The sequence below is a fragment of the Netta rufina genome (assembly GCF_964035555.1).
Source record: "Netta rufina genome assembly, chromosome: 9".
Taxonomy (NCBI): domain Eukaryota; kingdom Metazoa; phylum Chordata; class Aves; order Anseriformes; family Anatidae; genus Netta; species Netta rufina.
The window spans coordinates 13,100,083-13,119,499 of NC_140132.1; the positions used below are offsets into that span (position 1 = coordinate 13,100,083).

Here is a 19,417-nt window from a genome sequence, read left to right on the forward strand (position 1 = left end):
TGAAGTTTGAGATAAAATTTTGGTCCCATGGAGAAATCCTGCCTAAATATGTGGGATATCAGATGCTCAGTTTCACTTGTTGCCCCCAAACTCCAGACTGTACCCTAGTTTTAGGAGTAAGTGAGGAACCACTTAATTTTCTGGTGCTCTTTATTTATTATATCTAGAACTGTTCTGCTCTATGTAGTAACTTTACCCAAATACCATTTATTTTTAACATTTAGACACTTTATCCTGGTCAAGAAAAATGTTTTTACAGTCCGGGCGAAGACAGAACATTCATTTGATTGTGTTATTACTGGCAAAGTACAAATGGTGCTCTGATCCTTGTTCTTAGGCCTGATTGAGCAAAATACATCAAGGAATAAATGGGATGTCTCTGCTGCCACTGTGCCTGCCGCTTCCTGGTACTGCTCTGGCACTGCACATCTCAGAGCCCACCTACAGCATCCGGGAGGGCTTTGAGTAGCTGCTCGCGCCAGTGTGTAGGATGAGGTTAGCACAAGGGGGTATCTCGGACAGGGAAACCAGGAGGAGCTGGATGAGATTAAAAAGTAGGTTGCATTTAGAAGAGATTTATCATGATTAAAGGGGGAGTGGGGCGGGGGGGGGGGGGGGGGGGAATACTGCAACAATAAGACAAAGACAAGCCTGTGAATCATAAAGCAAAACAGCTTTTACTGTCAGGGATGGGGACTGAAAGCTCAGCCAGCCTGTTCTAATGCTAAACTGAAACTCTTACTCTGGAGCAAAATATTCCTTAAACATGGCAGGGACACACTACTTTCTTAAAACCCTTGAAAAGGTGAACGATTGTGCTTATTCATGTTTAACCATGACTTTATACTTACAACTGTTTCCCCCCCCCCGACACAAACACTAGCTGATGTCTCTGCCAAGCATCTGTATAATTACCACATTGTATTTTTAGTCACAATAATAGGCTCTTTGAAAAAGGGGAAAGAAGCCTTTCCGTGCTAGCATGTGCTTGCTTTTTTGCTTTATTTTTTTTTTTCCGTTGTTTGTGGTTTTGTTGGTGATAGTGGTGCTCTTGCATTCTTGTAACTTCTTTGCCATTCAAAGATGTGACTGAATACTGAGATGCTGGCACATTGATGCTAGGTTTTGGAAGAAGGGCACTTGTTTGCCAGAGAGGTATCTGCTGCAGTGAGCTGTTCTAACTCCAGGCCATTCCTCATCTGCCTGAACTGAGTACTGACTTTCCTATTGCAGTCTGAAAGTTGTTTTGGTCCAGAGAAGACCATTTAACGTTGGTAGACAAAATAGTGCTGCGTGAAGGCTGAGGTACAAGGTGACACAGAACTTGCTGCTTGGCTGCGTGAATGCTTTTGTACCACCTTGCTCATGAAACTTCTAGAAGTATTTAACATTTGCATGGAAAACTCAGCTATTGACTAACCTTTAGAAAGGTGAATGCTGCTAACCTCAAGCTTAAAGTATGGCATGAAACCCTTAATCACAGCTGCTGCCTGAAATAAACAGTGTATTCTGAACCTCTCTGGCTGTTTCAGGGTGCTTTTTTTTTTTTTTTTTTTTTTTTTTTTTTTTTTTTTTTTTTTTTAGGAGCATTTAGCTCCTGCAACTCTGAGAATCCTTCAGAAGTGCAGGCATTGCCTCTGAAGGATCAGCCTGAAATATCTCAGTCCTCATCTGCAACCTTTCAGCAAGCTGAAAGGGTACAGCAATACCACACTGCTCTTGCAGGTCTAACTGACCACAGGAGTAGGATTGCAGTCTGTGCCAGCGATACGGGGACATGACTTTCACTTTGAGGCAGGCATCAACCAATATGGTAAAGAACTTAACTGTGATCTTGGCTTATTCTTCTAAGCAGATCACGTCCTTCAGGCTTACACATCTCCTGCACTGTTACTCCTTGCTGCTTTCACTCAGGATCTTTAAATCCCATTCCTCAAATAAAGTATTGTTGAAGAGACTAGAAGTTGTAGGGTAGACAAGATGAAGGGGGGAAATAAAAGAAAGTGGTCAAAGACACCACATGAGTTTAAAGTATGAGCAAAACCAGCATGGGAAACACTGTGAGCTACAACTTTTGAGCTGCTTTTGGCATGAAGCATTCCTTTGTGTCATAAGCCTCTTTAATGGCCATCTGCTGCTGCAGGCACTGGCTCCTGCTGGAAGCAGTGCATCCTGCTGCACAGCTGGCTGCCCTCTACTGTGTGCAGTACTGCACTGGGCCCAAAGCCCCAGAAACCAGCATGGTTAGCCCTGAGTATCAGAGAAAGGAGGAGAAAAGGAGGGAGAATGGAAAAGGATTAGAAATGTGAAGCCGGAAAGCTTCTGGCATTGAGCAAAAGGTACAGTAGGTACTCTTTCATTTTAAGCATCTAAGTAAACAGATAATTAAATGAACAAATCAAAGTGTCTCATTTTCCAAGGGAGGAAAAAATGCTTTAAGTTTTATTAAGTAAGATGACGGACTGAGCACTAGTCTATGACAGTATGTGAGTTCACAGCAAGTTTGTACTCAATCACAACAGCTGGTGCTGTTTAGCACTGTTGTTTACACATGCAGAAAATGTGATTTCTGTAATGCACTATGCTTAACTGTTTTTAAAAAAAAAAGTGCAAACAAGTAGACCTTAAAAATGCAGCATGTTCCTCAGCAGGTCAGTCCATCTGGAATGACTAATCTAACCTACAGCATGGAGTTAAGGGTTTGTTTCCCCTAGTTTGTATCTGGGCGGACTCCTCAGCCTCTTGCAAGGGACAGGCACAGAGTGGTAGCAGACCCAAGATTCAACTTGTGTTTTTATTTGTATAATTAGGAACATTGATCACAGTACTGTGGCCAATCTTAATTTAGCAGTGGCTTCTGATTACAGTATTATTGATCTCACTCCATTTTCATTGGAGCTGCTTATTTCTTTTTTAACAGCAGATTCTGAATCAAATGTTACTGTTCTGAAATTCTTACAAAAAAACTTAAATCTACCAAGAGAGCACAACTTAAAGATTAATGCAGTAGAAGAGAGAGAAAGCAGTATAATTTAAGGTAAAAATGTTTAAAACCCCAGTGTAGGAAATTCTTCCACTCACAATTATGAAAGAGATGAACAGATACCTTGTTAGTGAAGTGTAACAACATACAACAGCATCTTGGAAGCACAGATGTTAAGACATTGAATAAGCTGAGGAATAAAGCTGGACCATTAACCAGGATGTAGGCTATGTCTACCTGTACAAACCTGTCAGTATTGCTTCGTGTATTTCAAGTTTAGATCAGAAGGGACCATTGTCTTAACTAACCCAATCTTTTTGATGATAAAGACCACCGAACTTCATCATAGTAGCATTATGCTGAGTCCAATTAGGCTATGTCTAAATCTAGACAAGCACCCAGTGTTGACTGGTGGACACCAGGGGATACGGATCTGTTAACTCCCTCAATTTTTCAAATAGGTACCTTGCTAAGTATTAACCAGCTATACTAAACTTACAGGTTGTTGACAACTTTATTGGAAAGCTTTGTGCATCTTTTAAAAATATAACACAGGCTGCTACTGCAGGGAAATAGGATAAAAATCTTTATTGTTCCACCTTTGTCAGAGTTCATTTTCTATTGATATGCATTTCTGTAACTGTAGTTTATGTTAGGCCTCTAAGGAGCTGAGGTTTCTAATATGGAGTAGCAAAAAAAACCAACCACCTTCAAAACCAATTCAATCCCAGGTCTTCAAGTAATATACCACTTCAGCACAAGGAACCTCCATGATTAGGGTTAATTAGATCTTCCACCTCCTTTTCCTGTGTTCTTTGTCCTCATTTCATGCCAAGCTTTCACCAGAGGTTCTCTGTTCTTCCATATGAGCTCATGACCGTAAGTCACATACCACCTGAGAAAGAAAGTACTAGTTAAATTTAACTGCAACTTTTCTCAGCACCTGAGGAACAGACTGATCACTAAAGGCAGCTAGATGCTTGTAACAGTAGACAAGATTAAACTGAGGCACAAGTAACGTTCTTGGAGAGCAGTGATGTTAGCTAAGCCACTTGTTCTCTTGACTCCATTTAACTTTTATGTCCTTGCTTGTCTTGGTGCTGAGCATTAAAGGCATGAACACCTTCCAATTTCATGCTCTCATGAATTCTATTTAAAAAGATACAAAACCTACTTCCATTTAACACTGTTAAAAGAGTACAGTTGCTTGTGCTAATCCTTACTACCCCCACCAGATAAAAGGTATTTTTCTTGCATGTAAAGACAACAGAAACATAAACAGCCACACTCCTTTAAAGTGAATTTTCCACTATAAACAACTCAGTGAAGAATTAATCTATTGAAGTGTTCTGAATCCATTTATACTGATTTTCATACAGTTTTGTATAGATATAAGTGATTAAGCAGGGGAGGTTATGGAGGACAGGAGAGGGAGAAGTGGAAAGGGAAGCAATAACATAAAAAGATGTTGACAATTGTCTGTGAAGCAATGTATAGAAAACATGCAGTTCAATCTGGGAGCTAGTGGCCCTGTTTAAGGATGAAGTGGCCAAGATGATCACTGAGTAGAAAGTATATGCACACATATATGAAAGTTACTTGTAAAACTTGTCTTTACTGCATCTGCTATCATATTTTAATAATATACAAGTCTGTATTGAAATGAGCAGCTGGTATAGCTGCATCAAGGTAGGAAGTAGCTACAAATTGGCAAGTCTACACCAACTGCCTCTGTGATGCCAGAGAAAGGGTGGAAAACAGGCTGTGCAGAGCAAAACTTACACTAAAGTAAACAGCAAGCACAGGCAAACCAGTCTGGAAACCAAAATTAGTACTTTCCAACTTCTAGAATATATCTTCCAGACTAGTCACACTGTGTGAACAAACTGTGTTAATCACTGTGCAGTCTGATCTCATGAAAAGATCAAAGGAACAGCATTCTGCAAATTTCCAAGTGATCCTAAGTTCCTTGATAAGTTTGCTGCAGAATAAACTCACTGGGCACACTTCTGCATCAAGCTTTAAATTCATTTTTTTAATCTGTCCTAGTTAAAATTCGGGTAGGCTTTTAACCTATGTTTAAAAATGCTCTTAGCAATAAGTGTGCAAGTTAAGACAACAGTCGGTGTGAAAAGGGGAAAAACTCATTAGGTAATACAGTTCAAACATGAACAATGCAGAACTGTTTGCTAGAAACTAGTTTGTAGTAGTTCTTCCCAATTAGGCTTCACAAAAAGATGAAAGCAGCAACACTGATAAACAACAGTAGAGGCTGTTTGAAGAACTTGGCCTCAGCTCATTCTCATTCAGCTCTTTCTAAACTGATAATTAGAAACAAACATTCATACATGAGGATTTTGTTAGCTCTTCAACTCAAGAGATGTTTTAATTTGTCCATGCCGTGTTTTGTGAGAATCTACTCAGTCCTGTGACCCTCTTCAATGTTCTGGGGAGAGAGCAGGACAGAGAAAGACAGTCCAGGCTACAGTGACAGGACAATCAAATGTTTAACCTGTCATTTCAAGACAGTTCAGCTTCTAAATTAGGAAAGTGCAGGAAGAAAGCAAATTTGTGAGTATTCAGAAAGTGAATAGGAGGAGTTTAAATATAAACCAGACTTACATTCCAAATAGAGCTCCCCCTAGATGTGCAGCATGGTCAAAAAATCTCCAGCCTAGAGCAAGCCCTGCAGTGTCAAATGCAATTATGGCTTTTAAAGCCTGGAAAGGAAGAGAACATGGAACAGAAAGGATCAGACACAGTATATAACGAGCACTGGTAACAAAGCTTTATACACAGCAAACTTCTGGATCAAAAAGCATCCCTTAAACTTTTTATCAATGCAAACACTATAAAAAATTTAAAAAATGGACTCGGTCTGTTAGCTGTACTGTAGTGCCAAAATACAGTCATGAGCAACCACAGAATAATGGTGGATAGGAACGTTGTCTTCTCAAATAATCTATTTGTTCAAAGCTTTATTTCTACAACTATGTATATTTTAATCTTAGGTCAGTATATCTCCTAAACTTAGGTCAGAGAAAAAGAGAAAACTACCTGGGAAGTAGTACAGTCATAAAAGACACCATAAAATAAAAAAGAGTAGTATTCTCATTCACTAATTCTGACATAGCTGAATGACACAACCCTCTACTGGACAGAACAATGTGGGGCAGCATCCCTGTCTTCCCCTCTGACAGCTATTGATAGTCACACTTTCCTAAATGACCCATCTGTTAGAAGGAAGAAAATCAGGATGACAGTGAATAATTCTGTGGCAAGAAACATGAGCAGGAGTTTAACATCCTCAGGAGACACAAACCACCATAGTTGTAATTATGCAACGTTTTACTGAATGCATCATTTCAAGAGACTGACAGAAGTAACATTAGGATGAAGTGTTACTTTAAGTAGAATTTCCTTCCTTGAGCATAGGTGTTAAAATAGCAGCTATGTTGCTATATTGGCTTTTTTCTTTTAAAAGCCCATTACAGTATACATGAGGTAGGCTATAGGAATACATTAAGTTTAGAAATTACTAAGAACTTCTAGCATTTAAAGGCTGTATCAGAAAATATTCTGAGATTTACACCATAATAGCCAGTGTTGTTCTTTATTTACTGTTGTAATGAGTGCTTCCTCACGGCAATGCTATCTGTGGCTCTGACAGTACTTTCACCCTGGTTTCTTTTCAGGAAAGATGCAATTGAACATTAGCATGCAAAAAACTAACAACACCATAACATATCACATAACTCAAACAGAAGGGCACAAAAAACATGAAGGCTATATTTGAGAACATTGTTGAAATCTGTAAGCTGTATTTACAAAAAATAATAAACTGCATCAGCTTAGGAAGACAAAGATTAACAGCCTTAGGTAACATAGGAAAGCAACTGTTAAGTGGTGGACCACAGGCAATTAACTTATTCGAGCAAGTCAAAATATACATGAGAAGCTTTTCTTAAATGGTATGTGTATGAACACATCTCAAAGCATTTAATGAAAAATGGACTGCTAGTAGTACACATAAAGGGAAGTCTCAACAGTTTATTTCTAACCCAAGAATGTTCTTGCAAGTATCAACAGGAGGTGTTCTTCCAGTGCTAGAATGTTATTTCCCTTGAGACGCAAGACTCTGTTTTCTCAGTCTTGACCAATCTTACTTCAAAAAGAGAATCTAAATATTAGTCTGTAATAACTATTGCTATGCAAAATATTGCCCTTCAGAAAGACTTATATCTTTCTAATGTCTGAACAGTTTATGCACATAGTCCTCAGACAGAAGAACTCCCAATTTCCTTCACGTCTTAGTATCAGATTCGCAACACACCCATGGAGAGGATGAAATTTAAGATAATTCTGAAATCACTGCACGCTTGTGTAAGTGACTCTGCCAGGCTGCGTTAACTCAGAATCAGTCTCCAGGCCTTCCATGACCTTGTAGTCTTTTTCAAAGCAAATTTAACAACTTAGAAACTCAAATGAAGAGGACATGCCTTAAGATAAGGGATAGGCACACAAAAAAGCGTTTTAAGTGTAGGATTTCTTTTGAAGTTCAAAGGTACTTACACTTCCTGCTGTAAATGTGAACATTGGAAGAAATATGATTGCTAGTTTTGCTTCAGGCATCTTTGTACATACAGCTGCAAGGACAGTCATTATAGCTCCTGACTGTAAAAACATTAAAATATATTAGAAGTAAGCCGAGATATTACGTAAGGGTAAAAATATTTTTCTGAATGTGAGCCTTTTTCCTTTTGGCTTTCATTATTTTTTCTAACACAGCCCTGTGATAGGTCATGAAGTATCACAGCAGCGTTGAGAACAAAAATAAGACTTTAATGTCAAAAACTACAAATACTGGGAAAAACTCATGCTCTTACCTAGCCTCCAATAATCAAGAAAAAAAAATCCCATTCTTAAGATATCTAATGTTAACATGCTTTTTCTAGCGAGCTCTATAGAAATTTTTATATGCATTAAATCAGACCCAAACACTTCAGAAGGGATTCTGTCTGAAGCTTGTGCCAAACAAAACAACGGAAGTAAGAGGGACAGGAACAAGAAGTCTTTCATTAATGAAACAACAAATCCCTGGTCTGTACTGAAGTGACTGCAGGCTTTTCTATCTCTTGAAAATTCTCAATGGAAAGGCTGTGAATACCATAAACTAATGCAACGTGTCAATTTCAGTAAGTTCAACTCAGTAAAAGAAGTGGAAAGTCACATGGAAAGCGACTTGCTCCAGATATAATTTATTCATAAAATAAAGGGAAAATAAGACAGCATTAACAAAACTCTTAGAGACTTCCGGTAACATTTCTCATTCCCATTGAAAAACAAAAACCTTTGTTAAAAGCTAAATGTTTAGTAAAAGAGGAAGACTGTAAAACTTGGCAAATGGCTAGGTTCACTTCAAATTTATAGCAAGTTCAGTGTTTTAAAACCTTATAGTACTAAAAATACCTGTAAAGAACAGACAACCATAACACATCCTCAACCTACCTCGTACCCTTCACGTAGTAAGACTTTGGGCAGCAGTGCTGCTTTCTGCACGGTATTCCCTATAGCTTCCACTAGCATCCCATGCTGACTCTGACTGGTTACATGATTTCTTTCAAAAGTAGTGTTTTCAGAGGAGACAATTATACACAATTATATAGTAACAGTTTTGAAATAAGTTGTAGAACTGAACTCTCTGCTCAGTGACGCAAGGTCCTGCTCATTAAGCACTCATTTACAACCCACTACAACATCTGGTAGTTCTGGGCTGTCACTGCAAGAGTTGAAATATTTTAAGAATAGCCAAGTTCTTGCACAGGAGTAACTACTGGATTGCTTGGTTTCAGTAACCCTTCCTTGTTTCTATCATACAGAATATATTATTTTAAGCAGGTAAAAGAAGACAAGAAGACAGCAGGCTATGAAACTAACATTAGAAACTATATAGCGTCTCTTATATTCTAGATACTCACAGCTCCAAGGGATGGTTCAAACTTCCCAGTGGCCATTTTAGCAACATAGCTGACAAAAGTAGAGACAACACCTAGAAAGGTAAAGCGACAATTAGAAACCACATCTGCAATGCAGGCAAGCATCAGAAAGCTAAACGTCATTGGTACATTCTAAAGAAGCTAATGGCTTCTTTAGCCATTAGCTAAAAGCTAAAGCTTTTTTTTTTTTTTTTTTTTAAAAAACTTGAATAAACTGTAAACTTTTCATAGGAAATTCCCGTATGTCTGCTCTAAGAGCTATTTTGTTTTGGTGACTGTGGTGGTTTTACCTTGCTAGGCACCTGAACTCTACCACAACCGCTCTCACTCCCCCCCTCAGAAGAGGAAGGGAAGAAGAAAAGGAAAAAAACCTCATGGGTTGAGATAAGGATAATTTAATTAAAGGAAAAATAATTATCACAGGAAAATTAGTATGAACTAAATAATAATGCCAAAGGGAAAAGGGGAAAAAACAAGTAAAGGCCGTGCGGAAGTGCAGAGGAAAGAAATTGCTCTCTACTTCCCACCAGTGAGTGATGCTTGACCACGTCCTTGAAGCAGGGCCTCAATGCACATAGCCATTGTTCGGGAGGACAGACGTTTTCATGAGAGCCTGCCCCTCCTCTCTTCTTCCTTTTTCCACCTTTTATTGCTGAGTGTGACATATGGTATGGAATATCCCTTTGGTTGGTTTAGGTCAGCTGCCCTGGTAATGTTCCCTCCTCCCCTCTTGTCCACCCCCAGCCTGCTGGCTCTGGGGGATTAGAGCGAGTCCTGATGCTGTGCCAGCACTGCTCAGCAGGAGACAACACTGGTGTGATACCAGTGCTGTTCTAGCTACAAGTGCAGAGCACAGCACTGTATGGGCTGCTGCAGGGAAAGTTAACTCCATCCCAGCCCAACCCAGTACAGTAACTAAGTATGACTGAAAAACAGATACTTGGATTTTCATGGTATTTTGAAGCCCAGTACCCTAAAGCCATCAGACTTCCATGTGACAGCAAATAAGCACTGCAGCTAGCATAGAGCAGTGTGTGGGGCTGAATAATTGCTATCTGTCATCATATGCTTATTAACCATGTCCACTTTATTTGCATGAATACATATTTTTATATGTTGCAAATATATGTATTTCACATTACCAGCAGAAAGATACACTGCAATGAACTGCTCACATCCCAGAAGAGAGACAATGCTGCTGGAAAAACTCCATAAAACATACATATTTGCTGCCATGTGGAAAAGAGAGAAGTGACTAAACGTAGAGAGCAGCATCGGAGAACACAAGGCTCCTACAAGAAAGAAAAATTAATGAAAAAAAGTCAGTGGTTAACTTGAACATCTCACGCAGACTAGATAGATATTCATTAAGAGACACTATAAGCTAATTGTATTTAGAATCCTCAAATACAAACTATGTAATAAAGCCCAAAATGTAACAAGCTTCAAATTCCATGCAATACCTCTTGAAAAATAGTACACCCCAAATATATGCAAGCTCTATGAACAGCTACTTTAGAAAGTTTCAGTTACCTACTAGGAAATGTTTCACATAAAATTTCAATCTAAAAACACTTGTTCTATGCTTTGGAGAGAAAGATTCTGCTAAATGTACACACCAAAAGATTTAATTATATTAATAGGAAAAACTATATAAAATTATTTTACTAGGAAGACTGATTCAGAATGGAAAATTTTCTTCTCAAAAGAAAAACTAGTTCTTTGTGCAACAGCAGCCTTGAAAATGTAAAAAGAAAAAAAAAAGCCTATTAGCAGGTTTAAAGGTCAACATTATTTAAGCAGGAGAGTTTGGGATGACTGCTTTGCATAATAACTAGCTTTAGCTTTGGAGTGTGGGAATTGGTTGAGTTTCCATTTCGGCAGAAACTACTTTCCTCATGCACATTTGTCTCATTCTTTTAATTCTTTTCTCTACTGTGGAAATGAAAGTTAATTGGTCTGCTATTAAATACTAGTAACTTACTTCCCTAAGTTAACCTCTTCAAAATATTTCACACACAGCGAAAGCCAAGTTTGTTTGTTTGGCAAGACGGGGGAACACAAGACCACCCAGAGTTTGAAACAAGGTGCCTGTACATAGCATACTGACTAACGTTTTATGAAGACTGGGATGATTAGTGTTCTGTCCAGGAAAGCAGCTGGGGCTGATATCACTAACAGAAGTGCCTCTTCATCTTTAGGAAGGCAGGAACTGCATCCCACTGAATGCAGTAAGAGGCCAGGCAACAGTTCTGATATTACAGTATTTAGAAAAGTACTGGTGGTGGTTTCTTCAAAGAAATAAAAAAAAAAGAAAAACAAACAAAAACAAAACAAAACAAACAAACAAAAAAACAGAAACAAAAAACCTACAAAATGGATCCATTACCTCTGATTTTTTCTCCATTCAAAGAGTTTCCTATCTAGACAAAATGACGTGTTTGGGCATGACTGAGCTTACCTGCAGCTCCATCACCCACAAGCAAAACACCATCCCAAGCTTTTGCGGTATGATCAAAGGCTCTATTATATACCAACATAGACAAGTCACCCAAATTACTGTTGACTTACTGGAGGATGGATCTGAGGTGAAATATGTAAACATAATCCGTCGCATACCAGGCAGCCTCCATAAACAGAATACGAAGACATTTGCAGCTATAATACCTAGTGAAAGGGAAAAGTATAAACAAATTTTGAATGTAACATGCCAAAATTCTTACTGTAAACAGGCATTCATAAGTACACTTGCAAAAAATCATACCATAAACTTTATGGAGTTTAGAAAAAGCAAAAAGAAATACAGGAATTCAGCTTATATAATGGAAATCTTAGAAATAGAACATTTAATTGCAACTGTTTTATTTTGACGTACAATGTAACAAATGCGGCAATCCAGGAAATCTGCACTGAAAACATTCAAGATCTGGTTTCAAACTTACGTTCCACTATAGAGCCAATGAAGGAAAAAACAGCTAAAAGAGGTCCATTTCTTGCCTCTAGCTGCTTATTCCCAAATACCACCAACCAGCTGCACTTAACTGCACATGGAGGAGAGAAGGCTAAGGGAACCATACAAACATGCAGTATACATCCCTTCCACTTTACAGACAGGTTTGGGTTTGAAGGGATTCTATAATACCAGTTAAATATGAAGCGTAAAAAGTTGACTTGGCATTGCTAAAGCATAGTCATCCCTGTGAGATGCAAACACACGATTTTTTACTTCAGATGTTTACTGTGGTCTTATTTTAGTTTAAAAGAGAATATACAATATTAGGAATACTGAGATGCAAATTTGTTTCTTGTTTACGGTGCCTCCTCTATTATTATAGGAACAGCCATTTACAGCATTTTACAATAGCTAAAAACATTTAAGGGGAAAATTGTGCTTCCTTTACAGAATAGTAAATATCACATAATGATTCTCTATTTGAAGTTTGTAACAAAACGTAAGAATGGTGAGAAACTGCAATGTGTAAGTCCTAGAACCAAAACTTCTATACATCTCTTGACACTCTATCTTATTCCATGATGTTAGAGGAAATATTTTCCTTGTATGCTGCATCAAGATGTCAAAGAACCATCAACCGTTTCGGTACAGTAAGCCCAATCTTGTGATGGCAGTCAAGGGCAAGTATCCCAATGGCTCAGGATACACCAGCTAGAATTTAGATAGTTTATTAGATTAACCAGATGTTGAGAGATGCTCCAAAGAATAGGAGTCTTCACCCTCCAGACCCAATGCAACGCTTATTTGTATTGTGACCTGACTGGAGGTTGAAAAGTAATTCAAGTCATTGTACAATGTAGAAAAATAAATAACATAGCATAATGTTATATTCCTCCCTGTGGTGGTGAACACAGCCATACTATTTAACAGAGTACGCAATTCCAGCCAACCTTTGTTGGGTGAGAAAAATCACACAATTACCTAATCTTTCAAGACAGTGCTTACAAAATTGCATGGAAAAAGCACGTAACTAGCTCATGTTACTTCTAAAAGTATTTTCTGTTTTTCTGCGGTTCCTGAAAAAAAAACATTCCAGGGGTAGGATTCTAGCTAATCCTCTTCAATCTCACACAGATGCACAGGAATTTTTGATGCATATAAAAATAGATTCTGAGAAAGAAGTGTAGCAGAAACCACATATGTGCAGGTACAAGTTTACACATGCTTGGTGCCTAACAACCTAAACGTGGTATGAAAGCCATCTGTTTTAACATACTGTACCTGTTTGCCATATTTCTCTTCCTGTGAATGTCTAATACTTGTAAGCTAACACAAACCTGTCACAGTCCGCTGACCCTCAGTCAGGTTATTCCACCAGCTGTTAACCTGAAACAGAATTGGTATTCATCAGCGCCATTGTGGGGTATTTGCCATTTCAGAAATAGTCACAGAAAGGTCTACCTTTTTAAGAAAAGCATTTGTTTGAAATCTGTCAAGGAAATCAGCTTCAAACTTGTTATTTTTCTTAGTGATTTAGCTTTTCAAGTCAGCATTTCCTTACTCAAGAGTAGTTCTACTTTCCTTCTCATTTAATATCCAAGAGTAGATCAAGAGTTTCTTCAAAAAGAATGAGGTTATAGCATTTTGCAGAACTTTTTGCAGGGTTACCTCTGCTTGTACTGAAGAAGGATATAGCCCATAATGCTTACTTTAGCAGGTTACCAAAGATAGCATCGACCTTGCCTCGACTAAGCCTCACCCTAATGCTATCTAACATCACACCACCCACCTTTCAGAGATTCCACTTTTGTGCCAGGGTCACTTTTGCAGAGGTGGCTCACAAGATGTGGAATCCATTCCCCCTTGCGTCCAGCTCACCCAGCCCTCCTTCAAGTTTAAAACCCCTGAAAAAGTTTATTTTGAGTGCAGTCAGCCCACATGCAAATTCCATCCCCCGCTTTCCCTTTTTAAGCTTTCCGAATTATTTTGGACAAGTATTTTCTTGCTAGCTCCACGACCTTCCAATCATATCAATGGGGGCAACGTCAAAAACTCAGTTATAGGCTGGAGGCAGGAAGAAATAATGCTCTATGAAACTACCTGTGTGCGACCTGGTACCTGTGTAACAGCTTCACTGCATTTTTTGTTTAATGCTCTGGCACAGGACAGATATCAGTATCTCCTACCAATTTCTCCAGTACAAAGACCATAAACTAAGATGATTTTCCTATAACACAGTAATAGAATGCTCTCAGAGTCTATTGGGAGTTCCTGAATCTAAAACCAGAACTTACCTACTGAAGACAGGGGCTGGGAATTTAAGCCTATTAACAACAGGGTGGTTTTATTTCTGGATAGCTAGTCAGCAAATCTTTCCCTTCAGGTTTTGAAGGAAACCAGAAGTACAAAACCCAAACTATTTGACATATAATTCAGGGGCAGTCATAATCTCACCTGCACTTCATATAAACTGAGCAGGAAAGCATGCCCATTTGGAAAAAAGTACCACAGCGCACACACTTGGCATTACAAAACCAGCTCCCGTGTGCCATCCAGGACACCATGTTCCTCCAGCGGCCCCACCTCCCTCAAAAAAGCAACCAGAACAAGCCTGGTCTGCCACATGCTACAGCAGTAACCTTGAAACACACGTGTATTTTTTAGTTTTAAATATGCTTAACTGAACAGTGAATGACTGGTATCTTCTGGGATGCCAACTAACTGTACAAGTCTTGCAGCAGTTACGTTGTTCTTACTGCCCAAATGTCAAAGTGAAGTAGCTGGATGGAAACCTTGGCTTTCATTACAAAAGCCCCTCAAACCCTGATGGTTTGTGCAGTAAAGTCTGAAAATCTGAATGCGTTTCATTCAAAAACAAGGAAATACGCTTATTGTCCAGAATTTAAGCCAGTTCCATCACCTCTGGGAGCTCAAGTTTGGTTTTGAGAAGGCTTAAAAATGGCAATTTGAAGTTTTTGATAGTGAAGAAGCAAAAGGTGTATTCTTTAGCTATTTACTGACTACTCCTGACCTCTCCTCCACACATTTCAGGGTGACCGTGGCGTTTGTCTGCTATGTGGGTTGCGCAGTGATGCTGTGAATTAGTTTGTTATCGCTGGTTCTACCATTATTTTTCCTGGAACAAAGTAACGTAATTTGCTTAGAATGAGGAGCAGTTTGCTGGGCGCCTGTCCCCTCTCGGCGTTACAAGCCTGAGCCATACTCGGTGCAGGCACACGTACCTGCTTTCTGAAGTCGCCCCTCTTCTGCGGGCGGATTCTGTCCAGCCAGTCCGCCCGAGCTCCCTCGAAATACGTCTGGACCCGGGCCTTGAGCGCCTCGTACTGCCAGATGGCAGCGGCCCCGAATGCGGTGCCTGTGAACTGGGCAACGGCGGGACAGCCTCAGCCCGGGCCGGCGGCCCGAGGCCGGGCCTCCGCCGGCTCCCTCCCCGCCCGCCGAGCCACTCACCCCCACGGCGAACAGCAGCGGCCTGACGAGGCGGCGGGCCGGGGGGCGGCCGGCGCGGGCGGGCGGCGGCGGGCAGAGGCTGCGGCGGGGCGGTGCGGGGCGCGCCTCAGCGGCGGGCGGCTCGGCGGCGGCGGCGGGGGGGGGCTCCTCGGTTCGCGGCCGCGCCCGCCGGAACCCCCGGCGCGGCTCCAGCAGCACCGTCAGCCTGCGGGGGGAGACAGCGGTGGGGCGGGGAGCCGGGATGCACCCCCCGCTCCCGGCCCGTTCCCTCCCGCCCCGCCCCGGCCCGGCCATACCTGTGCGCCCGCGGGCCGGCGGCGCGGGCCCAGCACCACCACGCCATCTTGGGCGCCTCCCCGCCCGCCGAGCGCTTCCGGGGCGGCCGGCCGCCATCTTGCGGGCGCGGCCGGGGGAAACTGCCTCAGCCCAGCCCGCCCCGGAGGGGCCGCCATGTTGGGAGGGGAGGTGGGAAGGAGGGGCCGCCATGTTGGGAGGGGAGGTGGGAAGGAGGGGCCGCCATGTTGGGAGGGGAGGTGGGAAGGAGGGGCCGCCATGTTGGGAGGGGCGTGAGGGAGGGGCCGCCCGGGGGTTTGACTGACGGGAGCGGGGCTGACGAAGACCGACAGCGAAATAAATAAATAAATAAATAAATAAATAAATAAATAAATAAATAAATAAATAAATAAATGTGTTCGCTTTGTAAATTGCTTAATGGAGTTTGAAGAAGCGGTGTGCCCGGGGGTTTGACTGACGGGAGCGGGGCTGACGAAGACCGACAGCGAAATAAATAAATAAATAAATAAATAAATAAATAAATAAATAAATAAATGTGTTCGCTTTGTAAATTGCTTAATGGAGTTTGAAGAAGCGGTGTGCCCGGGGGTTTGACTGACGGGAGCGGGGCTGACGAAGACCGACAGCGAAATAAATAAATAAATAAATAAATAAATAAATAAATAAATAAATAAATAAATAAATAAATAAATGTGTTCGCTTTGTAAATTGCTTAATGGAGTTTGAAGAAGCGGTGTGCGCCTTTCTGGTTATGTCCGTTGGCATGGGCGCGGTGCGTGCCAGGCACGGCTCAGGCATGAGCGAGCGGAGCTGCCGAAACGAAGCAGTTGAAGAAGCAGCGGGTTATCTGAGGTGTGCACCAGGAGGGAGTCACATGCTGCTGCAGGAAAGGTCCCGCATGGGTGTGAGGAAAGCATTTCACATGCAAAGCGGTTGTGTAACCTGCAGCCTTGGAGTCGGTTTTGTTTTGACTGGACAAGCCCCGAGCCACCCGGCCCATCTGCGCGGCGGTGCTGCAGCAGGAGGTGGGACAGCGCTGTCTGCTGAAGTTCCCTCCAGCCTCAGTTCTATAATTCATTGTATGGAAGGAAAGTTAATAGCAAGCTGGGAAGATTTGTATGTTTTAGGAACTTCAGGTGACTGGTGACTACAGGCTTGATTAGAATATTAGCAAGCTTATCTGCTTCAAGAATACAGTGACAAAGTCAAATCATTTGGAAGTAGAGGGGAAAGCAGTTGAGGTTGTATCTCTTTTCCCTTTTTCTTAACACGTGAAAGATTTTACCTTCTTAAGTCAAGGCCATGACCTGAGGAAACCTCTATAAGCTTGTGATGGAGGGCTGCTTATGTGCTATAGCACTGTATTTAAGTCTGTATTTTATCTCTTTCTAATTGCACTGTTGGTCATGGGTCAGCCTTGGGATTTGCTTGAATAAAGCAATGCTTAGCAGATTGAAAGCTATATGTTGCTGGTGTTAAAAAACACACATATATAGGTACATGAAAACTGTGGTAATCAGCTCCCTGTTTTTCTATGCAACAAAATTAAAAAGAAGTAAAAAGAAATGTTTGATTTAACTTGGCAGCTTAGAGTCTTTTATCACTTTTTTTTTTTTTTTTTTTTTTTTCCAGGGACCTTATCAGGAGTGTTTTGTTTGTTTAAGTGGCTTAAATGTTTTTATTTGTTAACTCTTCCCGTCCTGTGTTCAAACCCCATACAGTTTGGCTGTGCTGTTTTTCAGACTAAGGTGTTCTTTTTGGTCCCCATGGCTTATTTTTATCACATTACAGACCTTAGTTGTATATGGCCTATGGGTGAAGTTTGCAAGGGATGATGCTCTGGGCACGTTACGTATTTGTTTAAACATAAAACATTGTTTTGTGGTCAGTTATACTTGAATAGTTGCAAAGCATATTTGCTGTTAGTTGTGCTATCATTTCATTTCTATAAACAGTGAAAGTTTATAGCACCTAGTAAAACCAAGTCCTGAACGGGTGTGTGCAATACTTGTTGAAAGAGGGGGATAGACATTGTGGTAGTTGAAAGAAGCTGCTTTTGAAAGCTTCTTTTGCCAGTGGGAAAATGCTGCTGGGAGTATATAAAGAATGTAAGGAAAGTGGATTTGTTTAAACAAATTAATGGCTTCCCTCTGTTTCTTCCTCTGGCTGTTGTTTTACCCACTGGAGACTTGCATTTCAGGAGGGACTATCTGTTCCTGCCCTGTATGTCCTATCGATAAGTGCCTCACCAGGCTCCCAGTCCCTGCTGAGAGACCAGACCCACCGCCTGCCCCCTAAGGATTCAGATACCAGCACTGTGTGCTTCACTTTCCAACTAGTAGAGGCTTTCTCAGCATGTTTGGAAAATAAGATGTTCTTCAGCTGATCTGTCATATGTCGTGCCATCAGGGTTTAGTCATCCTCCCACTTTACATTGCCATGTAAATTGAATTGAAATATCACCTTGTAGTTTCAGACCCATTCTGCATTTTACTTGTGAGGAATATTTACACACAGTATGGAGCTCATGGGTGTTATTGTTGGTACCGTAAAGGAAGCTCTGGTACAGGAGGCTGTAGCGAGGTGGGGGATGGTCTATTCTCCCACGTGCCTGGTGACAGGACAAGGGGGAATGGGCTAAAGTTGTGCCAGGGAGGTTTAGGTTGGATATTTAGGTTTAGGTTGGAAGAACTTCTTTACTGAAAGGGTTGTGAGGCATTGGAATGGGCTGCCCAGGGAAGTGGTGGAGTCACCATCCCTGGAGGTCTTTAAAAGGCGTTTAGATGTAGAGCTTAGGGATATGGTTTAGTGGAGGACTGTTAGTGTTAGGTCAGAGGTTGGACTCGGTGATCTTGGAGGTATCTTCCAACCTAGATGATTCTGTGGTTCTGTGTTATATTACCTTTAGCTGACACATTAATACTGGACAGTTATTTTAAGCATGCTGGGTAGAGGAAGGTTGTTCATCTGTATTTTTGTGGAATCTAACTTCTAAGCTTCCTCACTTGGAAGCATGTAATATTTCAAATTACAGTATTTTAATGAGAAGTTTATGCTTACACCTATGTCCTACCCATAGTGATGGCTTATAGTTTTACCTTATTTTCCTTACTGTTAGGAGTGAATTGTGATTGCCTGGGTCATACCAACGTAATGTAAGACAGAAACAGTCATTTGAATTAACAGTCTGTCCATGTGGTACAAAGTCTGCTTAAATTTATTGCTTAATTTAAATTTATCATTTATTTCAAATATTTTCAGTTGACAGTTGTGTGTGCTTTGAAGAGGTTACACAACCACTTGAGAGAAAAGTGCTCCCTTCTCAACAGGAGATTAAACTTTCATAGTGGAATATACATGCTTTTAGGAGTGGAATAAAAGTGATCCTGCTTCCCCTGTGTGAATGAATTCCCGCTGTGTTGTAGTCATTTAAAATGAACGATTATGGGAGGAGGCTTGAATTTTTTTTTTTTCTTCTTCTTAATGCAGAAAACTTGTATATTCCATTGCAGTGTGGGCTCCATCCTAAAACAAATCCCATCTTCTGTTGTTTGCCTGTCTTACAATAAATGCAGGTTTTCATGAAAGCAGCGTCTTGGTGACAGGTGCAGCAAAAGCTTCACGTAAAACGCTCATTATGAAAATTGTAACAGTATTTTTCTGCATTTCCTTGGAATCTGATGGTGCGTGGGCAGCTCAGCGGCACTGACAAAGCAAGTT

The 19,417-nt window shown here is 40.9% G+C and overlaps 1 protein-coding gene across 1 annotated transcript; it reads right to left on the reverse strand.

Annotated features, from left to right (window-relative positions):
• Window positions 1-3,552: 3,552 nt before the first annotated feature.
• Window positions 3,553-15,761, reverse strand: PARL (presenilin associated rhomboid like). Its single transcript, XM_084291929.1, has 10 exons — window positions 15,700-15,761; window positions 15,404-15,608; window positions 15,175-15,315; window positions 13,270-13,318; window positions 11,551-11,646; window positions 10,122-10,271; window positions 8,962-9,032; window positions 7,556-7,657; window positions 5,606-5,703; window positions 3,553-3,878 (listed from the first exon to the last, which is right to left on the reverse strand). The coding sequence occupies exons 1-10, from the start codon at window positions 15,744-15,746 to the stop codon at window positions 3,764-3,766; spliced, it is 1,074 nt and encodes a 357-aa protein (XP_084148055.1). The 5' UTR covers window positions 15,747-15,761; the 3' UTR covers window positions 3,553-3,763.
• Window positions 15,762-19,417: the final 3,656 nt, after the last annotated feature.

Coding starts and splice junctions, on each gene's coding strand:
- PARL (XM_084291929.1), bottom strand. CDS start 15,746: ATGGCGTGGTGGTGCTGGGCCCGCGCCGCCGGCCCGCGGGCGCACAG. Junction 7,658..8,961: donor TTGAACCATCCCTTGGAGCT/GTGAGTATCTAG, acceptor ATGTTTTTACAG/TCAGGAGCTATAATGACTGT. Junction 5,704..7,555: donor TCACATTTACAGCAGGAAGT/GTAAGTACCTTT, acceptor CTTCCTTTCCAG/GCTTTAAAAGCCATAATTGC.